The sequence below is a fragment of the Rana temporaria genome, chromosome 2 (genome assembly GCF_905171775.1).
Source record: "Rana temporaria chromosome 2, aRanTem1.1, whole genome shotgun sequence".
NCBI lineage: Eukaryota > Metazoa > Chordata > Amphibia > Anura > Ranidae > Rana > Rana temporaria.
The window spans coordinates 33,522,936-33,543,005 of record NC_053490.1 but is presented as its reverse complement, the minus strand read 5'-3'; the positions used below and the strand labels follow the sequence as shown (position 1 = coordinate 33,543,005).

General features: G+C 44.7%; 1 protein-coding gene across 5 annotated transcripts in view; it reads left to right on the top strand.

Annotated features, from left to right (window-relative positions):
* Window positions 1-20,070, top strand: part of GDPD5 (glycerophosphodiester phosphodiesterase domain containing 5) — a 352,873-nt gene that overhangs the window by 143,607 nt on the left and 189,196 nt on the right. For all 5 annotated transcript variants that reach the window (XM_040340040.1, XM_040340042.1, XM_040340043.1 and 2 more), the window contains exon 2: window positions 10,759-10,931. In XM_040340040.1, coding sequence (XP_040195974.1) covers window positions 10,815-10,931 — 117 coding nt within the window. In that variant the 5' untranslated portion in view covers window positions 10,759-10,814. The remainder of the gene's footprint in view (window positions 1-10,758; window positions 10,932-20,070) is intronic.

Genomic DNA, 20,070 nt, shown 5'->3' with positions numbered 1-20,070 from the left:
GTTCATGAAATTTGCTGCCAAGCTCGTCCACCTTACAAAAACCGCTCAATGTCTGCTACCCCTTTCTGCCAATCCCTTCATTGACTGCCACTCAACCAACGAATCAAATTTATGTACCAACAGTCAGTGCCGATCCTGACCTCCCTGGAGCCCTAAGCAAAATGACATGTCACATTAATGTTGAGAAGCCGGGGAGGGGGTGTTCTGCTGTAGGAAATGACCTCCCTGGGGCCCTAAGCAAAATGACACGTCATATTAAAGTGAGAAGCGGGGTGTGCTGACTTCTTACCTCTTCTCCCATACAGCCAGCGAGTTGAGAAGCGGGGTGAGGGGCCGAAAATGACTTCTCACCAGGCGGGGCCCTCCGCAGCTTTGCGGGGCCCTTAGCGGCTTGCATAGTGACCCTATAGGGCGGATCGGCCCTGCCCAACAGTAGCTTACAAAGCCATCCACAACCTGGCCCCCAGCTACATCTCTAACCTGGTCTCAAAATACCAACCTAATGGTCCTTTGCATTCCTCCCAAGACCTCTTGCTCCCTTGTAATCGCCTCCCATTCTTGCCTCCAGGACTTCTCCTGAGCCTCTCCCATCCTATGGAATGCCCTACCCCAATAATTTTTTTTTTTCCAGGATAGAATTTTTAAATGTATTTAAAGCTGACCATCTTTGGCACCCCTGTCAGTCTCTTTTTTTTTTTTTTTTTTTAATACATTTTTTGTTTTCTCTTTTATACATAGCATTTACAAGGTTCGTTTATCACATTTCTTCATTTTTCTTTTCTTATATCATCATAAATGCATTTTCATAATCCAAATAAGAAATGCTCATTATACATTATATTTCACCTTGAAAAAAATAAATAAACACAAAGATCAGAAAACCTTCAAAAAAAATTGCGTGCAATTTTGGTGGGGGATTGAAGGGCTGCAGGGCTCACGCCCCTCTCTCTCTCCCCCACTTACAATGCCCCTACCCCAATACCCTAGTTGCAGATCCACCTCACCCCCTTCATTGACTTTGAATACTCAGAATTCCCTTCTATCTACCGTATTTTCCGGCGTATAAGACGACTGGGCGTATAAGACGACCTCCTAATTTTCCAGGAAAAATGTTGGTTTTGGGATATACTCGCCATATAAGACTACCCCCTTCCTACTAGTCTGTCTGGAAGCTGAGGGGTAGCCAGAACCGCTGACAGAAACAGGCTTTTTTCAGATCTCACTGTGCCATTACGTTACATCACTTGCCCCCACTGTGCCATCACTTGCCCCCACTGTGCCATCACTCACGTTTTGTTGATTCTGACAAGCCGATGACCGTCTCCGTGCTGCGAGCGTCCATGATTTAAAAGCCGCGCCTTCTTTTCAGACTGTCCTGTGATAGGCGGAACACAAATTTTCCCAGCAGCGCCTCTGTTTTGTGTTCCGCCTATCACGGACGTCCTCTCGTTCGAGGATGGGAAGGCATCTGTGATAGGAGGAACACAGAACAGAGTCGTTGCTGGGAAAATTTGTGTTCCGCCTATCACAGAACACACTGAGGAGAAGGAGCGTCTTTTAAATCATGGACGCTCGCAGCACGGAGACTGTCACCGGCGTATAAGACGACCCCCGACTTTGGATGCATTTTTTTGCATCCAGAAAGTCGTCTTATACGCCGGAAAATACGGTATGCCCCTCTATTATTCTACTTATTCACCACCAATCGTTAATGCTGAGTTCAACCACTCATCCCAAATTCTGTAATATTTCTGAGGTGTTCCTCTACGCTCATACAGTAATTTCTCATATGGGAGTTTTTGATTTACCGCTTTAAGCCATTGTTCCTTTGAGGGAGGCATTTGTTGCATCCATCCAAGTACAATTTGCTTGTGTGCCATAGTTTCTTGTAGACAGATCTTAGCGTATGTATTCCACCTCTGATTCTCGACTAGTCCCAAAAGGCATACTTCCAAGGTGAGGGGAACACTTCCTCCCATCACCTCCGACAGTATATCCAGGACCTGCCTCCAATATCTAACACTCGGGTATATCCAGGACCTGCCTCCAACATCTAACACTCAGACAAGACCACATTACATGCTCAAAATCAGCCCGTGGGAGGTGACACTCCGAATTTGGTACTCGCCCCATCAGACTTGATTTATACGGTGTAATTTGTTCGAATATGATCTCCTACTTTTCTTTTAGATAATCCTTGAAAACCCTTCTCTTCAGAGAAGCCTATCCTGCCTTCACCTAACAGCTGTACCTACATTTTCTCCATCAGCGTCTCCCCCACAGCTACCATCTTTTTATATCGCTTGACCCTCCCTCTTAGATTGTAAGCTCTAAAGAGCAGGGCCCTCTGATTCCTCCTGTATTAAATCATATTGTAACTGTACGGTCTGCCCTCATGTTGTAAATAGGGTGCCCATGTGTCCCGGATCGCCAGGGACTGTCCCTCAATTGACATGTCTGTCCCTGGTCCCGGGAGCCTTCATTCCGGAACAATAAAATGTCCCGGAATGAAATAGAGGACACAGCCACCCCCTACTAACTAATAACTACATTTCCGGGAACTGGTTGCTAGGGCCGGCGCTGCCTGGCGTCTTGCAACCCGTGACAATTTACTCTCAGACCGTGAGACCGGGAGCGAGGCCTGCGCCTAGCACTGCTGTCCCCACCCACCTCGGCACCTCCTCCTTTTCTGGCACCCAGTGGCAAGCGGCAGGGACTGGTGTGATCTTCACTCTCCAGATAGTGATGTCACTCCTTTCCTTCTTCGCATGTGGCTCATGCAGAGGGAGTGACGGCAGCACTGCATCTGGTGGCAGGCTATGGGTGGCAAGAGGCAATGCATCTGGTGGCACATTCACCTGACAAAAAACCCGCCACCAAATTCCCCATTAACCCTGAGACTACATTTCCCCCTGCTCATATTTTTTTGGGGAATGTGAGAGAGAGAGAGAGAGAGAGTGTCCCTGAATGGCAGTTTGGAAATGTGGTCACCCTAGTTGTAAAGTGCTGGGCAAACTGTTGGCGCTATATAAAGTAGGGTGACCAGACATCCCCAGTTTCAGGGGACAGTCCCCTGATTGAGGACACTGTCCCTGGACCAAGTCTGTCCCTGCTTTTGTCCCCAGATTGTCTTTGAAATTGCCCCTGCCCCCTATTAAATCCAATCAGTGCAGAATTAAAATAAAAAAATTAGAATTACACACCCCCGCTCCGCCGTGCCTACTAGCATAGGGGGGTTGTATTTTTCCCATTATCTGTGCCCCTTTCTGATGATCATGTGCTGGTCGGAGTGGAGGGAATATTTCTTCAGTTTCAGACGCATGCCCTTTTAGCTCCGCTCGCATGTTCTTCTGCCTTGGCTCAAATCCTGGCCAGCCACCTGTCTATCTCCTCGCCTTCCCTGGCGGAGTGATCTCCCTCCGCTCCCCATCCAGTAGTAGCCGGGGCCGGAGAGTAAGACTTGAGAGGCTGTGAGGCGGGCGGCGACGGGCAGAGAGTCGCTGATTGTTGCCATTACTGGTAAAGAAAAAATATGTCCCCAAATCTGGTCACCTTAAAATAAAGCCTGTATAAGAAGCTCTGAATCTGGCCAGCTTGGCCCGGAGGGGAGCATTACTTTGTGACTGTCCAGCAGTAGAAATCTGGTTGTATTGCTAGAGAGATGCTGCTCCCAGCACAGGGTACGGAGTGATAAATATATCGCACTAGACCGGTGTCCCTAAACAAACATTATCTGACTGAAGATGTTAAATATAGATCGCCCCCCAGAGATCTCCTGTCCGCTGTGATATAAGACTTTCTTCCTGTGCTTGGTTTTCATTGGGGAATGTGCATTATGTTCTCTGCAGGTATATTGGAACATGTATCTTTGTAACTTTGCAGCCTTCCACAAATTGTGCTATATTTCTGTGATACTATATATATAGATTGGCTGGATTCCTGTTTTAATACATTTACGGCAGAGTGGTGTATTTTAAGTACTTGCCAACTGAGTTATTATAAGCTGGAATTCGCTTTGTCATAGCGTGCTGATAATTATAGCGTGTTTGATAATTATCCTTCCATATCAAGATTTTTAAAATGGATGACCATCAAAGGAAGCCTTTTACAATGATTTAAAAAAGTATTCATGCCCCTTTTTAAATGTTCCACATTTTGTCATGTTACAACTAAAAATGTAAATGTATTGGTTTAGCAAAAGCCCCGGCCCCTAGAGTCCTAATGGTGACCCACGGCCTCAGGGAGTACTGCCATCCTTCTTTGCAAAGTGGGTTACCACCAGGCATGGTGGGTGTAATACAAGAAGAAATGTGGGGCGCCGGTCACTTTTTTTTTAATTCGAACAAGAGATTTATTGTCTCTTAACAGAACTGTGAGAGAGAGGGTTAGGGCCAGGAGACCCTTAAGTAGATGCAATGCTAATGGTCAGACTCGGAATTCTATAGGTAGACAGCTATACAGTGGAAGGTCTCCAGCCAGATAACACTTTTGTATAGGTAGGACCACAGTCTCCTAAGGCAACTAATCTGGCAACAGTCAATAAAAAATATTTGTGCATGTAAGTGAGTGAGTAACTTGTATAGCGCTGACAAATGCGAACCGAATCGCCTCAAGGCGCTTGTATCCAGAGTTGTGCTGATCCTTCAGAAGGGATGGGTCTTCAGTTTTTTCCTAAAAGCCCGATGGTTTTCATCCATGCGAATGGTCGTAGGTAGAGCATTCCAAAGCCGAGGTCCTTGGACTGAAAATCTACGTTCTCCCTTAGATTTGTAGTGGGCTGTGGGGATTTCGAGAAGGTTTTGGTTAGTTGATCGGAGCACCCGATTGGTGACGTAGGGTTTAATTTTCTCGTTTAAGTATTGCGGAGTTCTTCCTTGTGCGCATTTGTGAGTGAGGCAGAGTGTCTTGAATGTGATACGATCCTTTACGGCTAGCCAGTGGAGGGACCTCAAGACCGGGGCGATAGATTCCCACGTTTTTTTACCTGCTACCAGTCTGGCTGCCGTGTTCTGAATGACTTGTAGATGCAAAATCTGGTATTTGGGTAGTCCTAAGTAGAGGGAGTTTGCGTGGTCGAGTCGGGAATTGATGATTGTACCAACCACTACTGCTTTATCCTCTTCCGGGATGAAGGGGGATGAGTCTACGTAGCATGTGGAGAAAGTGGTGAGAACCGCTGACTACTGCTCCTATTTGTGCGTCCATAGTCATGTCAAAGATGACTCCGAGGCTTTTGACTTTCTTGGTTGGGTTGATGGTTTGTCCAGAATGGTGGGTGGTGTCCATGTGGTCCTAGAATTCGATTTACGATTTGCGTGAAGGATAAGGAGTTCTGTTTTCGATCCATTGAGTTTGAGTGAGCTTTCAGTCATCCAATTATCGATCAGTGTGAGGCATTTTCCTAGTTCCTGATATATTTTTTTTTTTTGGCGATTCGAAAGTAAAGTTGCGTGTCGTCAGCATAAGCGTGGTAGCGCAGGTCCTGTTTGCGGATGTAAATGTTGAAGAGTACGGGGGAAAGTGGCGATCCTTGCGGGACTCCGTATGTAATGGACCGTGTTCCTGACGTGAATCCTCCTAATTTTGTACATAACTCTTGATAACACAGAACAGTCTGTTTTTCTTATCTCACAGTATCCCAATGTAGATCTTCACTCACTGAGCTCCCAGTCTCTCACTAGATTTCCTAATCCCAGTCGTCACTGGATAACCTGAGCTCTTCCACAGCTATCCCGCTGTATATTCCTCAAGCGTCACCCCCGCTATCCTGTCGGGTCCTTGGCTTGGCACTTGCTGAAGCTTTCCCACTTCTCTGGTACTTAAGCTTACTCGCTGTAGTCTCCGGTAGCAAGATGGATGGACCCTTAGTGGTGATGGCTTTCCTTCTACCTCCGACCACAACTGGTTTCCGTCCGGCTGAACCTTATCAACTTGGTTGGACTCCAATCCTGGAGTCCCAACCATACACTGCTCGTGGATAGGCCTCAGGCAGCCTAGCAGCCAGGTGTCCCCGGGATAGGCCTCAGGCTTCCGGCCTAGCAGCCCAGGGCGACATAACACCCAACCCAATCACCTGAATTTTATATTTGATTTTGTTTTATTTTTTTGCAAGAGGTAGGCGTTTAAAAATATAGGACAGAACTTTTAAATTGGACACATGTTGGGGCCTCATGCGCACAGGAAGTAAATACGCTGCTTTAATTATTTTTTTTGTAAATTCACCTCTGTTAACCTATGTATCAATGCACACGCCGGTGTTTTCAGGTGTATTGGAAGAGGAGCTTCTAGGCTGAAGCTTTCAGGCTGAAAAAAGAAAAAAAAGCATATTCAGTAGAGAAGCTTTTGGGCAGGTAAAACACCGAATGGGTTTAGCGCTTCAGCATTCATTCCAATGGCAAGAATAATTTAATATTCTGGCCAATTAAATCAATGAACGCCCAAACACTTGGTGAGCCTAAACGCATGTGCAAATCGCAGCTTTCGCTGTGTTCAGCTGCTTTTTCCTGCTAGGAGCAAAACCGTCTAGGGCAGTGAAAAATATCCCATATGTGTGATGCCCATAAGCTTATATGAGATTTTATATAATTGGGTTCAGTCTATTATACAAACTGATTGTTAATTGCAGGTAGGGATGTATTTAGAAAGCTTGGGCAAATCTGCTGCTGAAATTAGTTTTAAATATAACTCCTGCAGTTGTTGAGGAACAAACTCTTTTCAGGATTGCGAGAAGTGCCAGACGAGGTGGCAGTTCAGAGCCTTTGTATGGAGTCAGCCATAATGCGCGATTTTGGCTCAATAGAACTAAATTAATCCCACGGCGTGTTTTCATTTCCTCTCCAGCAGTTGCTTTTTTGCCGTGAGATGATTATTTTACCGGCTTACGGAAGGTTGATGAAGTGGGGAAGGTGAAAAGGTTATTAAGCGCTGGAGGAGGGGCGGCGTTTGCGTTTTCAGAGCACTAGGTCGACTTGACACATCGATGTGTTTAAGCGGTTAAATCCGTCGTAGAGGTGGCACCGAATGCATGTTCACCGGGGGAGAGTCGCAAAGCGTTGGCAGACCCAATATTCCTGTAAGTGTTTCGCTGTTCTGTTTTGTTAGAAATTTTCGCGCGTTTCTTTTCGGTTTTGCAAATCCCTGTGTTCTTTTCAAAAAGTACAAAGCCTTTTTTTTTGTGTGCATTTATAATCGTATTATAATTTTTTTCTTTTTTGGGGGAACATTTTTTTTTCAAAAATACAATGTATACGTTTTTAAGCTTTTTTTTTTTTTTTTTTTTTAAATACTTTGCCCATGCAGCCCGATATATTAGGTTTACTTTAGGATTAAAGCAAACAGGCAGTTTGACCCATACAGCATACATTTCTGCGTTTTTGGGTGCCCGGAAAGCAAGGAAGTGCAATATATTGCCAGCAGTCTTACAGGATGAAATACTAGCTTGCTGGTTGCTTTCCAAGCAGCACTCGTGTTTAGGCCACGATCACATAGGGCAGTTTAAAATTGCGTGCAGAATTTCTGCGATTCTGACCCCCCCGATTTGTAGTGGCAGAACTTAACACGTTCAATAGGCTGCCCTACGTGTGTTTGTCTCCCAAAAGAAGCGCCTGCTTTTTTGGTGGCAAGCTTTTGCCGCAATTGCCACACGGTTCTGTCGCTTGACAATAGCGGCAGAATTAAGAACGTCACCCCAAATGTGGTGCAAGTCTGCTGCTATTGTCGCGCGACAGAATCGCGTGGCATTTGAGGCAGAACGTGCAGTTACAAATCGCGCTAAGCTTGTCTCCAAAAAGAGGAGAGGGCACTTTTTATCTTGTGTTTTTGTTTTTTTTTTAAAGCGGAGGTTCACCCTCAAAATGAACTTTCCAGCATCCTTAAAGTGGAAGTAAACCCATCAATTTAACAGTTTGAAAAAGCAGTTACATTCCTGGCATGCCGGGAATGCTAACTGTCACATTGGTTGTGCTCTCAACCAAACTGTCAAGCCATCCAATGGCTGGTGTCATAACTGATCACATGTGCAGCATCATGGCAGTTGAAGATTAAACAGAGGCCAAGACGCGCCTTAGCAGCCGTCAATCAACTCCTCTTCGCTTAGAAACGCCCATTCCCCGCAGGATTCCCCGCTCGGAGCCGGAAAACAAGGGCTTATATAACGATAAGTACAAGTAAAAAAAAAAAAAAAACGGCATACTGCAGATGTTAGTAGTATGCTACAGCTAATGTCAAAAAGTGAATTTTTGGGTGAACCTCCGCTTTAAGTGTTTTTTTGTGCGTGTACTCGGGAGAGGAGCCGGACTGCAGGAGTTGGGAGTAGGCAGGCCTCCCCAGAGGCAATCTGCCACCTTTCTCCATGCCCGGGTGGCAATGGCGGGTGTGTGAGGGGGTCCTCCCACACAGCCCGCCCTACCTGCTTCGCTTTGAAGCCCAACGGGGCAGAGGGACTCCCTATAAGGGAGTGAGAGGATTTGCCCGCTCAGCCAGCCCCGTTAGTCCTTCGCCTCTCTTTTTTTAGAGACCGCGTGGTCAAAGTGCGTGCATGTTAATCCAATTTCGAGTGCGTGTAAGTGTGGTGTTTTTTGTGGGAGGGGGGTGGGCGTACTAAGCGCAGGCTTACCTCACATAGCACACCCACCGGGAGCCAGGCTGAGACCACCAAACTCAATTCACGTGTAGCCGAGACCGGGATCTGAACCCTTAGCTGCAGAGGTGAATGGCTTATCAGCACAGTGCCAATCGCGTTGAGCCAGCGCAGCTCCCTTGAGAGGGCGCTTTTTGGGAGACAAACGCGTATAGGCAAACTATTGAAGTGAATGGGCTGCCTATGTTCGACGTGCGTTTTCACGTGTAAATCGTGCTTTAAAAATTGCGAGCGGGAAATCTTAGAACCGGTACGCAAGGTCTGAACGTGGCCTGTATACCTTCAGGGATGTATGCCTCAAATGCAGAAATTCTGGGGAATATACGTTGACAAATTAACTGCTTTAATACCGGGCACTTTTACCTCCTTCCTGCCCAGGGCCAATGTTCTGCTTTCAGCACGGTCACACTTTCAAATGCATGGTCATGCAACACTGTAACCAAATTTTGTAAAGAAGTAATTTTCTCTCCACTGATGTGCGCTGATGAGGCGGCCCTATTATGCCCCATTGATAGGTGGCACTGATGAGACTGCCCTGAAGGACACTGATGAGGAGGCAATAATATGCTGCACTGATGGGCACAAATTGGCGTCACTGGGCACAGATTGGTGTCACTGGCTGGCATCCCTGCTGGGGGCTGCACTGATAACAAGGGGACTGATTACCTGTACAGGTCTCCCCTGCGAGGAGATGCCACTTATCGGCTCTCCTCAGTGTCGTTGTGAGGCAAGGAGTGCCTTCCTCTTTAACATGTGATGGGCTGTGATTGGACACAGCCAATCACATGGGTAAAGAGCTGTGTCATTGGCTTTTTTTCGAGATTGGAGACACAGCACGCTCACTGCGCGTTAGAGCGATGACACTGGTGCAACTTCATATAACCCCATCCCAGAGTGGATCCTGCCCGCCGTCATTTGACTATACGGTAGGCGGGAGGTGTTTAATGTTTTGAGGGAGAAAAAAAGGGCCCCCTCTAGTTTTTTTTATTATCTGAGGCTTGTTACAGATTTTTCTACACTAAGGGCCCTTTCACACGTGCAGACCGTATGTCCGCATTTTCATCCGTCCGTTGCGGATGAAAACGGGACATACATGGGTCCCTATGTGATTACGGGTGTCAGCGGATGACCATCCGCTGACACCCGTAATCGTCCGCCTCCGCAAAGATCCGCATTTGCGGACAGAAGAAATCCTATTTTTCTTCCGTCTGCCGGATCGGATGACCACAGTGTGCGGGGACCGCCCTGTCGGCTGTCAGTTCAGCTGGGATTTTACGGAGGATCCCCGCTAAGCTTTTGCGGACACACAGAGGATCATTACTGATCTGCCCATGTGAAAGGGCCCTAAAACTGTTTTATTTTTTTCAGTATTGTAGGGAAAGGTTAAAAATATCTTTTAAATATTTACTGCTGTTTGTAGTGTTTATTACAAAAAAAAAACATTTTTTTTTTAAATACCTGCTCTGTGTAATGGTTTTATATAGAGCAGCCCAGATCCTCCTCTTCTTGGGTCCCATGCTGGCGCTCTTGCCGAGTGCCCCCATAAGTAGCAGCTTGCTATTGGGCACCCGAGCAGGCTCGCTCCTGAGCCGCTGCTTTTGTGTCCATTTACACATAAAGCACTTGGCCCTGCCCTGGCTGCCTCCTCATTGGCTCACTGGCTGCAGGGTAAAAGTTTTAGAGTATTAAGACGAGGGGATTCTACATCGTGGTAAACATGGCCGGGTCTCAACTTTTTTGAGATGTGTTGCTCCAATTAACTTCAAAATTACCCTTTTTTATTTTCCCTAAAATGGTCCATTTTATCAGTAAAACATAATTTTTTTCTATTGTGAATAGAATACGGGTTTATGACTTTTGGAAATCATTGCATTCTGTTTTTTTATGTCAATATATATTTTTTGGAATTGTGTTTTTTTTTTTTTTTCTGCAATTCCCCCCCCCCCCCCCCCCCCCCCATTAAAGTGGAATTACCCTATTAAGGCTAAGGACTGGTAAAGCGGCAATATATTACATTTTTGCTCTTTAGTTTGGATATACATAGTGTGTGTTTTATAAAATATATAATTATGTATGCCTATATATTTGTTTCTTATGTGCCTACTTTCCTTTCTTTGAAGGCATCACGGGCCCTAATGGAGATTTGAAAGCGGCCTGCTGAAGCGTTGGAGAGAGTATGGTAAAACACCAACCGCTACAGTACTACGAGCCTCAGCTGTGCCTGTCATGTCTGACTGGGATCTACGGTTGCCGTTGGAAACGGTATCAGCGGTCACATGATGACACCACTAAGGTAAGCATGGGAGTTCATGGAATATTTGTATTTGCGAGCATTGCTTATTTTTTTTCCCCATAATGGATACACTATGAAATGTTAAGGCATAGTTCACCTTTACAAAAAAAAAAAAAAACTGCCTATGCAGATAAGGAGTGTCTATAAATAACAAACTGTGTAACTCTATAGGTGAAGGCCATTTACCTCATGAAGCCTGACTGGAATACTCCCAGGACATTGATATGTTGCCGAGTGAGGCCTTGCCTACTGTTCACCTTCACCATTACAAGAGTGAGCTCCCTAACGCTGAGCTCGGTGCTACTGCGTCGGGCGAGAGCGTGTGAGGGGGGTTTGAATCAGTAGGCTAGGCCTCCATAACGTCTACAATATCCTGTAGATAAAAACAAACTGTGCAGCTCTGGCTAAAGTTGAATAATGCCCTTGTATAGATGTAGGCCATTTTACATACCTTCCAAAGCATGATTGAAATACTACCAGGACATTGCTATGTGAGGCCTAGTCGTCACTGCTCACCTCCTCCATCACAGGAATTGCCTATTTTTCTCATTTAAACCCTCTCGCTTTTTCTCTCCCCTGATGCAGTAGCTCTGAGCTCAGTGTTTTGAGAGCGCACTCCTGTGATGGTGGAGGTGAGCAGTGACGACTAGGCCTCACTTGGCAACATCCTAGCAATATCCTGGGAGTATTCCAGTCAGGCTTCATGAAGTATGTAAATGTCCTAAACCTATAGCAAGGGCATTATTCAACATTTAGTAAGAACTGCACAATTTTTCATCTACAGACGTCCCTTATCTGTGTATGAACAAAGTAATAACTCCAAAATATTTGAGATGTTATAGGCTACTTTGGGAACCAAAAAGTATAACTGAATAAAAAAAATAGCGTTTACACAGAAAATGGTGTCCTTGCAGACAAAATTGGTCACATAAAAACGGCTGAATACACAATTTGAGTGACAATATCGCCTTTTCATCCCAGCACATTTCAGGAGGAATGCAATCCTTTCTTCAGTGGTATTATGGGAGAGTCACAAAATGTAGGTTTATATATGATGAGCAAAGGATGTTTACAGCTGTAAGCAATATAAGATCAATGTTTGCTTCTGCTGCGCCATAGATAACCATGCGTCCCCACCAGGGCTCAAGTCCTGCGGGAACGCGTGGGAACGGAGTCCCTGCACTTTTTTCACAGCAGGAACGCAGTTCCCTTTGCAGGACTAGAGCAGCCGAGCCGCCCGAGCCAATCCTTCACCAAACGGCGATGCCCAGCTTGAGTCACTGTCAGGGGCAGGCGAACCTTAGTAATCCTTTGTTACTGGCCGCTTCCTGTATATGGATTCATCGGGTAGTGTGTGGGTATTCCGTCACTTCCTCGATGCCGCAATGTCTCCTGGGAGCTTTTGTCATTGTTCCCAGGATACATTGCGGAGGTCTGCCGCGAGTTATCACAGGATTTACAAAGAACTTGCTAAAAAAAAAATGCGGTTTAGTAATTATGCATATGAGCGTATCATTTTTTTTTTTGGTGGGGGAGCGGATCTTGGGTGGGAGTTCCCACACTTTTTTCCCCAGGACTTGACCCCTGGTCCCCACATACAGGGCCCCATGTGACCCCTGCAATTGTCCCCCCAACCAAAGATCCCATCCTGGGTTTGAAAAGGAAGCCAGGAATCTTAGTGGTGTCAAATGTGGAGTGTCACCGCCAGCAGGGCAAAAGTGCAGTGCATTTTTGCCCTGCTGGGGGACGACGCCTCACATTTGACACCACGAAGATTCCTGGCTTCCTTGTTTCTTATGGCTGTAAAACATACTTTGCTCATCGTATATGAACCTAATCGTTGTAAAGGCTGTTTAAAACCATAAAACAGGGAAGCCAGAAATCTTAGTGGTGTCAAATGTGGCCCCAGCATGGCAAACGTGCAGTGCACTTTTGGCGGAGACACTCCACATTTGACACCACTAAGATTCCTGGCTTCCTTGTCCATGCCCTGGTTGGCACATTTGGCTGGGGACCCAACTTTTGTGGTGGTCACATGGGCCCCTGTATGTGGCAACGCATGGTTATCTCCATCCCACGCCAGAAGTGAACTTTGTTTTTACAGCTGTAAACATCCTTTGCTCATTTTATATATGAACCTAAGGCCCCTTTCACACTTGTACGACCTGAAAATCGCACGACTTGAAGCCATTCCTGTGTTCTGGAGGTCTATGGACCTCACGTTGCATCGAAGTCGGACCAAAATAGTGCAGGGACTACTTTGAAGTTGCACAGATATGAATGCCACTCATTGGAAATCATGGGGTTTGACTTGTCATGGGACTTTGCAGTCCCTAGTCGGACAAGTTGTGCAAGTGTGAAAAGAGCCGAAGGCTGCATTCACACCTGAGCGTAGCGTTTTGCAGCGTTTTTTCCGTGATTTGCCGCATTTTTTGCAGCGTTTTTAACCCTTTTTTGACACGAATTCGGACAGGTCTAGGGTCACGAATGTTAAAAACAGAAAAACGCCCAAATACGCTCAATTCGAGCGACAAAAAAGGGTCCAGAACTTGTTTGAGCTTCAGGCGTTCGGCGTCAGGCATTTTGGAGTGGAGATGTGAATCATCTCCATTGAGAATAATGTATTTTTTCCCCTCTAGCGTTTTGGAGCTTCATGCTTCAGACGACAAAACGCTCAGGTGTGAATGCAGCCTAAATTTTGTGACTCCTGAAATAAAGGAGGTGAGAGAGGACAATGGAGGTAGGGTGTTGAGCAGTCAACTGCGAAACATGTCTGCTTTGATTGCTTGTTTACATTCACTTGCTGTACTACAAATTTTACAATTTTTTTTTTTTTGTGTTTTTTAATATAGATGTCTGTAGTTGACCGCTTCACGCCCTACCTCTATTGTCCCCTCTCCCCCCCCTTATGGCAACAATTGGCTTTTTGTTTTGGGTCTTGACTATATACTTTCATGACCCTATCCTAATTTTCACTCTCCCCCGAAATACCCCTAAAAAAGGATTGACTTGCCCTGAAATGAAAAGGAGATATTGTCACTCAAATTGTGTATATCTTGTATTCAGCCGTTTCATATATGTGACCAATTTTAATAGTCTAAGGACACTCTTTTTGTGTAAAATGCTATATTTTTTTTTATCAATTATACTTTTTGGTTCCTAAAGTTGCCTGTAAAGTTCCGCCGACTATTTGCTTGTTATTACCTTGTTTCTAGTGATTACAGGGATGTTGGCATTTGCATAGGCAGTTTTTTTTGACATAAGGTGAACTAACCCTTTAAACTTTTCAATCAAATTTGCGTGACCCTCATTTGGGGAGAATGTCCTCGGTTCCTGTGACAGGAAAATGGGGTGGATCGGTTGTAACCAAAAAATTACTTGTCAGATTCGAATCCTTCCCGTGCTCACACATAAAAAAAAAACAGTCAATGTTGGTGGGATTTCAGATACAGAGGGTGTTGGTGACGGTTTTGGTTGCATGACATGCCATGTGACACGGCATAATTGAGTTGTATTGGGGGTTGTGTGAAATCCTAGAGGCAGCGCGGTAAGGTAATCTGCCGCTATGCAGTCCTGATAATGTTAGCATAGGAGGGCCTTGCTCACCGGAAGCTCTCAAGGATTCCTCTGAGATTTTAGGATGTGAAATGGATACATTGTATCTCTGCATGCTCATCGCATTCCATAATGTATAGCAGAATTAGAATGTTGTTACACGTACACTGCGGCCAATGTGATCCCTTCTACATGGTCTTATTGTGGCCTTGTGCAGTGACAGATTACACACATTAATCTCTATAAGGGAAAAAAAAACATGCACAATGCTCCATATGAACTTTAGTTTTTTATTAAAGGGTTGGTGCACCTTTACAAAAAAAACTGCCTATATAGGTTAGGGGTGTTTAAATATAAAAACAAAAACAAACTGTACAGCTCTGACTAATGCCCTTGCCATGTCAGCGTTGTCTAATACAGTGAATTCCAGCTTTCAGGGGCATCAGCCAGGTACTGTATATACCTACCGTGATTCCCTGAAAAATGAGACCGGGTATTGTATTAATTTTGGCAACAAAAAATGCTTTAGGACTTATTTTCGGGGGATGTCTTATTTGTCCCGTGTATGCCCCCCATAACCCACCTCCCTGTCAGCTCAGGAGTCGGCATCTCTGTATTCCCCTTTTTTAAATGTGTGTCCTTTCATCCTACGTTTTTATAATATAAATTCGGTCACTTACTATTTTACAATCCGCCGCCGATCCGCATAGATATTTAAAAAGATAGTTTTATAAAACTATGTCCACACCGTTGTCATTTTGCTTGTGGGCATTGTGAAGCCTACAAGCACTTACTTCCTGGAAGTCTTGGATGGGGAGTGATAATTGGACAGCGCACTGCATCCTGGGAAGTGATGACACACATTTCCCAGGAGCATCAGAGGGAGATGATGTCAGAATCCTAGGTGCTTTCAAAGGCAGATTTTGTGGGACCGCATAGCAACAGGCATTTCCAGATAAGTAAAAAAATACATTTTTTTTTTTTTTTTTTTTACTTTTTTAGGTCTAATGAGCACAATAATGTAAAAACATTTTTGGGATGGAAACTCCACTTTAAAGTCTAATTTAACTAGTTTAATCTGCTCTGTAAATGAATTATATATAATGTCCAGTGTGTGTCTTTATGTAACATTACTATTGTAGAAAACACCTTATTTACAGTGCCGCTGGGCACCCACATTACCCGCCGGAGCTAGTCTTTCCCACTACTGAGGCAGTTGCTAAGATTCCTGCGGACATCAGCCGTGGTCCGAGCACTGCAGAGGGAGGGGCTGTTGATGTCAGCGAGGAGGAGGAGCTACGGTGGGTCACATTAGCGCCCCTAGACTCTATAAATAAGGTCTTTTCTACAATATTGCTCCATAAAGACAAACGCTGGACATTTTATATAATTTACATCCTTTTAACTAGGGCTTATTTTTGGGTAGGGCTTATATTGCAGCCATCCTAAAAAATCGAGAGGTCTTCTTTTCGGGGAAACGATGGTTATATGGTCCAGGCTGGATCAATGTAATTATGTAAAAATATACCATGCTTGAAACTCGTCTTTAAAGTGGAGTTCCACCCATAAATATAACATTACATCAGTAGTTTTAAAAAAATGTCATTAGTCCTTTACAATTTTTTTTTTTTTTTTTTTTTTTAGATGCCTTCAATGTGTTTGTTGCTAGGCAGAATAGTTAATCTTCCCACTTCCTGCACCTAGGTGCTTAATGCTTCCTAACCTACACCGCACAGACTCCTGGGAATGTAGTGGGTGTAACTTTCCAGGAGTCTGTGCATTCCCCAGTCTCAAAGAATCATGTGACTTGGACAGCACAGGTGCTGAAACCTGATCTGACACTGCTTGTGCAGCACTGAGCATGTGCGAGATTTGCAAGGCTGAAATCCAGGAAGTCATACAGTCTGGCTTCATGATGCCCACACTTAAGATGGCCCCAGTCAATTTCTATTTTATAAAGTGTCTAAATGCTGTAACAACCTAACAAAACGGACCTTAGTTTACAGACTAACTTTACTAGAATACATTAAGCTTGTGTATTACAGGGGTATTTATATTTAAAAAGTGAAATTGTGGCCGGAACTCCGCTTTAAAGCAGTGTTAAATACTATATTGCAGTGTAGGTAGTGACCGATATTCACTTTTTTGGAAGCATTGGCACAACTGTAACCAATATTATTGATATTGCTTTAAGAGGGGTATAGGTTGCAGGCATCACACCGGTAGTGTTCTTTAGAGCGGACAGTTGGCTTTATTGTAATAACCAATGCAGCTCAGCAGCTTTTATTACAAGCAGCGGGAGAGACGTCCCCCCTCCCGCCACCTTCTGCCGCTCGCCTGGGCTCTTGCTTCCCACCGGGAGCCTCGAGCAAACAATCGGCACGTCCGCCGGCTGGCTGAAGATCTATTGGATCTAGTAAGCCGGAAAGCGATGTCACGACATTACCTCCCGGATTACTGGCATCTTAAAGTGGAGTTCAACTCAAAATTAAAGCTTCAGCTTTAAACGCTCCTCGCCCCTTAAATGCCACATTTTGGTTTGTCATTTTTTTGGGGGGAGTGGGTACCATGATTTGAGAGGGACTTCCTGCTTCTGTCAGATCCTGGGTCACCTGATTACTGTGATGGCCTCTGATTGGCTGTCACAGTGATCAGTCACTGAGAAGCCCACCTCCCTTTCTTTCTCTGTGAATGGAGATGCATCATCTCTCTCCTCTTGCAGAGAAAAATGTGAAAGTATTGATAAAAAAAAAAACTTAGATTTTTGTTGTTTTTAATAGTAGTCGGTGTGTTTTAGTTAGAATAAAAAAAAGCAAAATCCGCACTGTTTCTGGGCTGTACTACGGGTACAAACCACTAACATACACGCATTGTATGGCTGCGATTGGCAGGAGAATTTATTTTGGTGGAAGGCTATGGTAGTACCAAGAAATATACAGCGAATTTTAAAACTTTTTTTTTTTTTTACTATTTTGGGCCAATTTTCCTTTTTGATAAAAAATAAATCGGGAGATATCCATTGCCATTTACCTCCAAAAAGAGCCCAATTTGTCCTGAAAAATAAAAAAAACCCTATTATCCACAAAGTAAATGTGATATGTACGGATTTACTAACACCTGTAAATTGCAGAATTGTGCTTGGGCATTTAGATTTGTTTTACCCTTGGGTACGAAGGGGTTGAGATAAGAAAAAAAAAAAAAACGTTGGTAATTTGTTTTATAATATTTTAGTAGATCAAATTGGAATTTGAGAAATGTAAGAGGGCAGCCAATCGGGTGAGGTCCTGGTACCTTGTCTTTCACTATAGTATTAAGGCCAGTAATTTGCTGTCGGCAAAGGTGATCTTATTTTTCCAGCGACGCCGGAGTTGTGTTATTAGCTCGGTCTCTGGGTCTTGGCTGTGCACACAAAACCTCTTTCAGGAGGGCACTTCCACTCTACATAATCCCTTCTCTGTGCCCAGCTCAGTGATAAGAGTCCTGCTGGAGCCCAGTCAATAAAATCACTGACAGACAATCTGTTCACTAAGAGAACATCTTAACCTCATTCAGGTCACCAGCTCCAAAGCAGCTTAAAGGGACCCAGCTACCAAAAATACATAACATAAAAAAAAAATGCAAAAATTGAGAATGAAATAAATACAGAATTTTTTCAAAGTAGCTTCTCTTTATCTCCATCCTTTTAACGGGCATGCCAACATTTATTACGTCCATTTATCAGATTTAAACCTGCCCTCTATTCCACCATTTTGTAAAATCGGAGAACACAACACAACCTGCTGTAAAACAGTAAGACCCCCCAGGATGTTTAACGTGGATCTGCAGGAACTCCACTAATAGCACGGTTCAAATGCTTATTTTTACAGCTTTGCCTGCCGAAGAATTTGTATGTTTGACCAGCTGTTATATTGATACACATACCTCCGCCGGCAGGGGGGGTCACTGTGTTCCTTTACACAGCTTTCTGGGTCACACCTCTGTTCATTGGACAGAGGTGATGATACTGATGAGCAGGCTGGAAGTAGAGGTGACATGGGAAGCTGCATTGCCTAACCGGGAGGTAAGTGTGCCCCCTGCTGGGCTGTGTAGGGAAATTTTTAAAGGTGTGTAAATCACAAGGCTGGCTGGAGAGAATTGCAAATCCTTTGGTAGTTAAACAGTGAATTTATTTCCATTTCAACTTTGTTTAGCTGCTTCTTGGAGTTCTGCTTTAGGTCTATTACAGGGATATGCAATTAGCGGACCTCCAGCTGTGGCAGAACTACAAGTCCCATGAGGCATAGCAAGACTCTGACAGCCACAAGCATGACACCCAGAGGCATAGGCATGATGGGACTTGTAGTTTTGCAACAGCTGGAGGTCCGCTAATTGCTTATCCCTGACTTGGATGGTTACATGGTATAATAAATATAAAGTAAATGAAAAGAAATGGGTAAGAAAATTTGCAAGTTCCACGCGCGACATCCCACAGAGGAGCAAGGAAAGCCATGCAAAATTGTAGATGTAATGTAAAAATGAATAAGCACCTGCAGAATACAATTGTACAGGAATTTGGTAGTGTTCAGTAATTTTTCATTGACGCGATTGTTTAATTAAAAGAGAAGTTGTAGATCTGAATGTCTACAAGAAGCTGCAGGCAGGGAGTGGGCACTGCTCAAAGGTGACCCCTGCAGGACATTATGAGATGGTACAATACCTCACGTTTTTACATTCAAACCAAGAACCACCCTGCTCGGTTTAGCATCCTTTCAGATCCCAACCTGCTTCTGTTCCACATGTACCAATAAAGGCTACTCTTTGAGATCTTCTAAATATAAGTCCTGGGTGGGAGATTCTTTCTCTATAGCCATATAACTGGTCCCAAAAAAACTAAGCCCCAGCCTGCCCTTTAGATGTGCAGCATTTTTTTTTAAGGCATGGAAGAGCAGTGCATAAAATGCATCTCTGTACGAAGCTGTAATCCAAACAACTCTGCCAGATGGTGCTTTTAAGTCCTGGATGCTACTGAACGCTGCACTGCATCTCTAACCAATGCAACTGGTTCCAGACCCCACTCCAGTCCAGGGGTGGACTGACCATTAAGGCACTTGGGCACTGCTCGAGGGCCTTATGACCCTAAGGGGCCCCGTCAGGGTTGCCAGCCTCAGTAAAACCAGGGACAGTATGTAAAAATCAGTTTTTTTTACATCTGTCCCTGAAATGTCCCTTACCGACATCCTTTTGGTCTAAAAATCCCAAGATTATAGCTGCCCCGCCTCTCCAGTACCTTCTCAGTGTGTGTACTGTGTGGCTGTATGTGTATTCTGTGTGTGTGTGTGTGTGTATATTGTGTCTGTGTGTATACTGTTTATGTATACTGTATGTGTATGTATACAGTACTGTGTGGACCCATAATCTCCTATTGCCCGGGGGACCCATAATCTCCTATTGCCCGGGGGACTCATAATCTCCTATTGCCCGGTGGACCCATAATTTCCTGTTGCCCGGGGGACCCATAATCTCCTGTTGCCCGGGGGACCCATAATCTCCTGTTGCCCGGGGGACCCATAATCTCCTGTTGCCCGGGGGACCCATAATCTCCTGT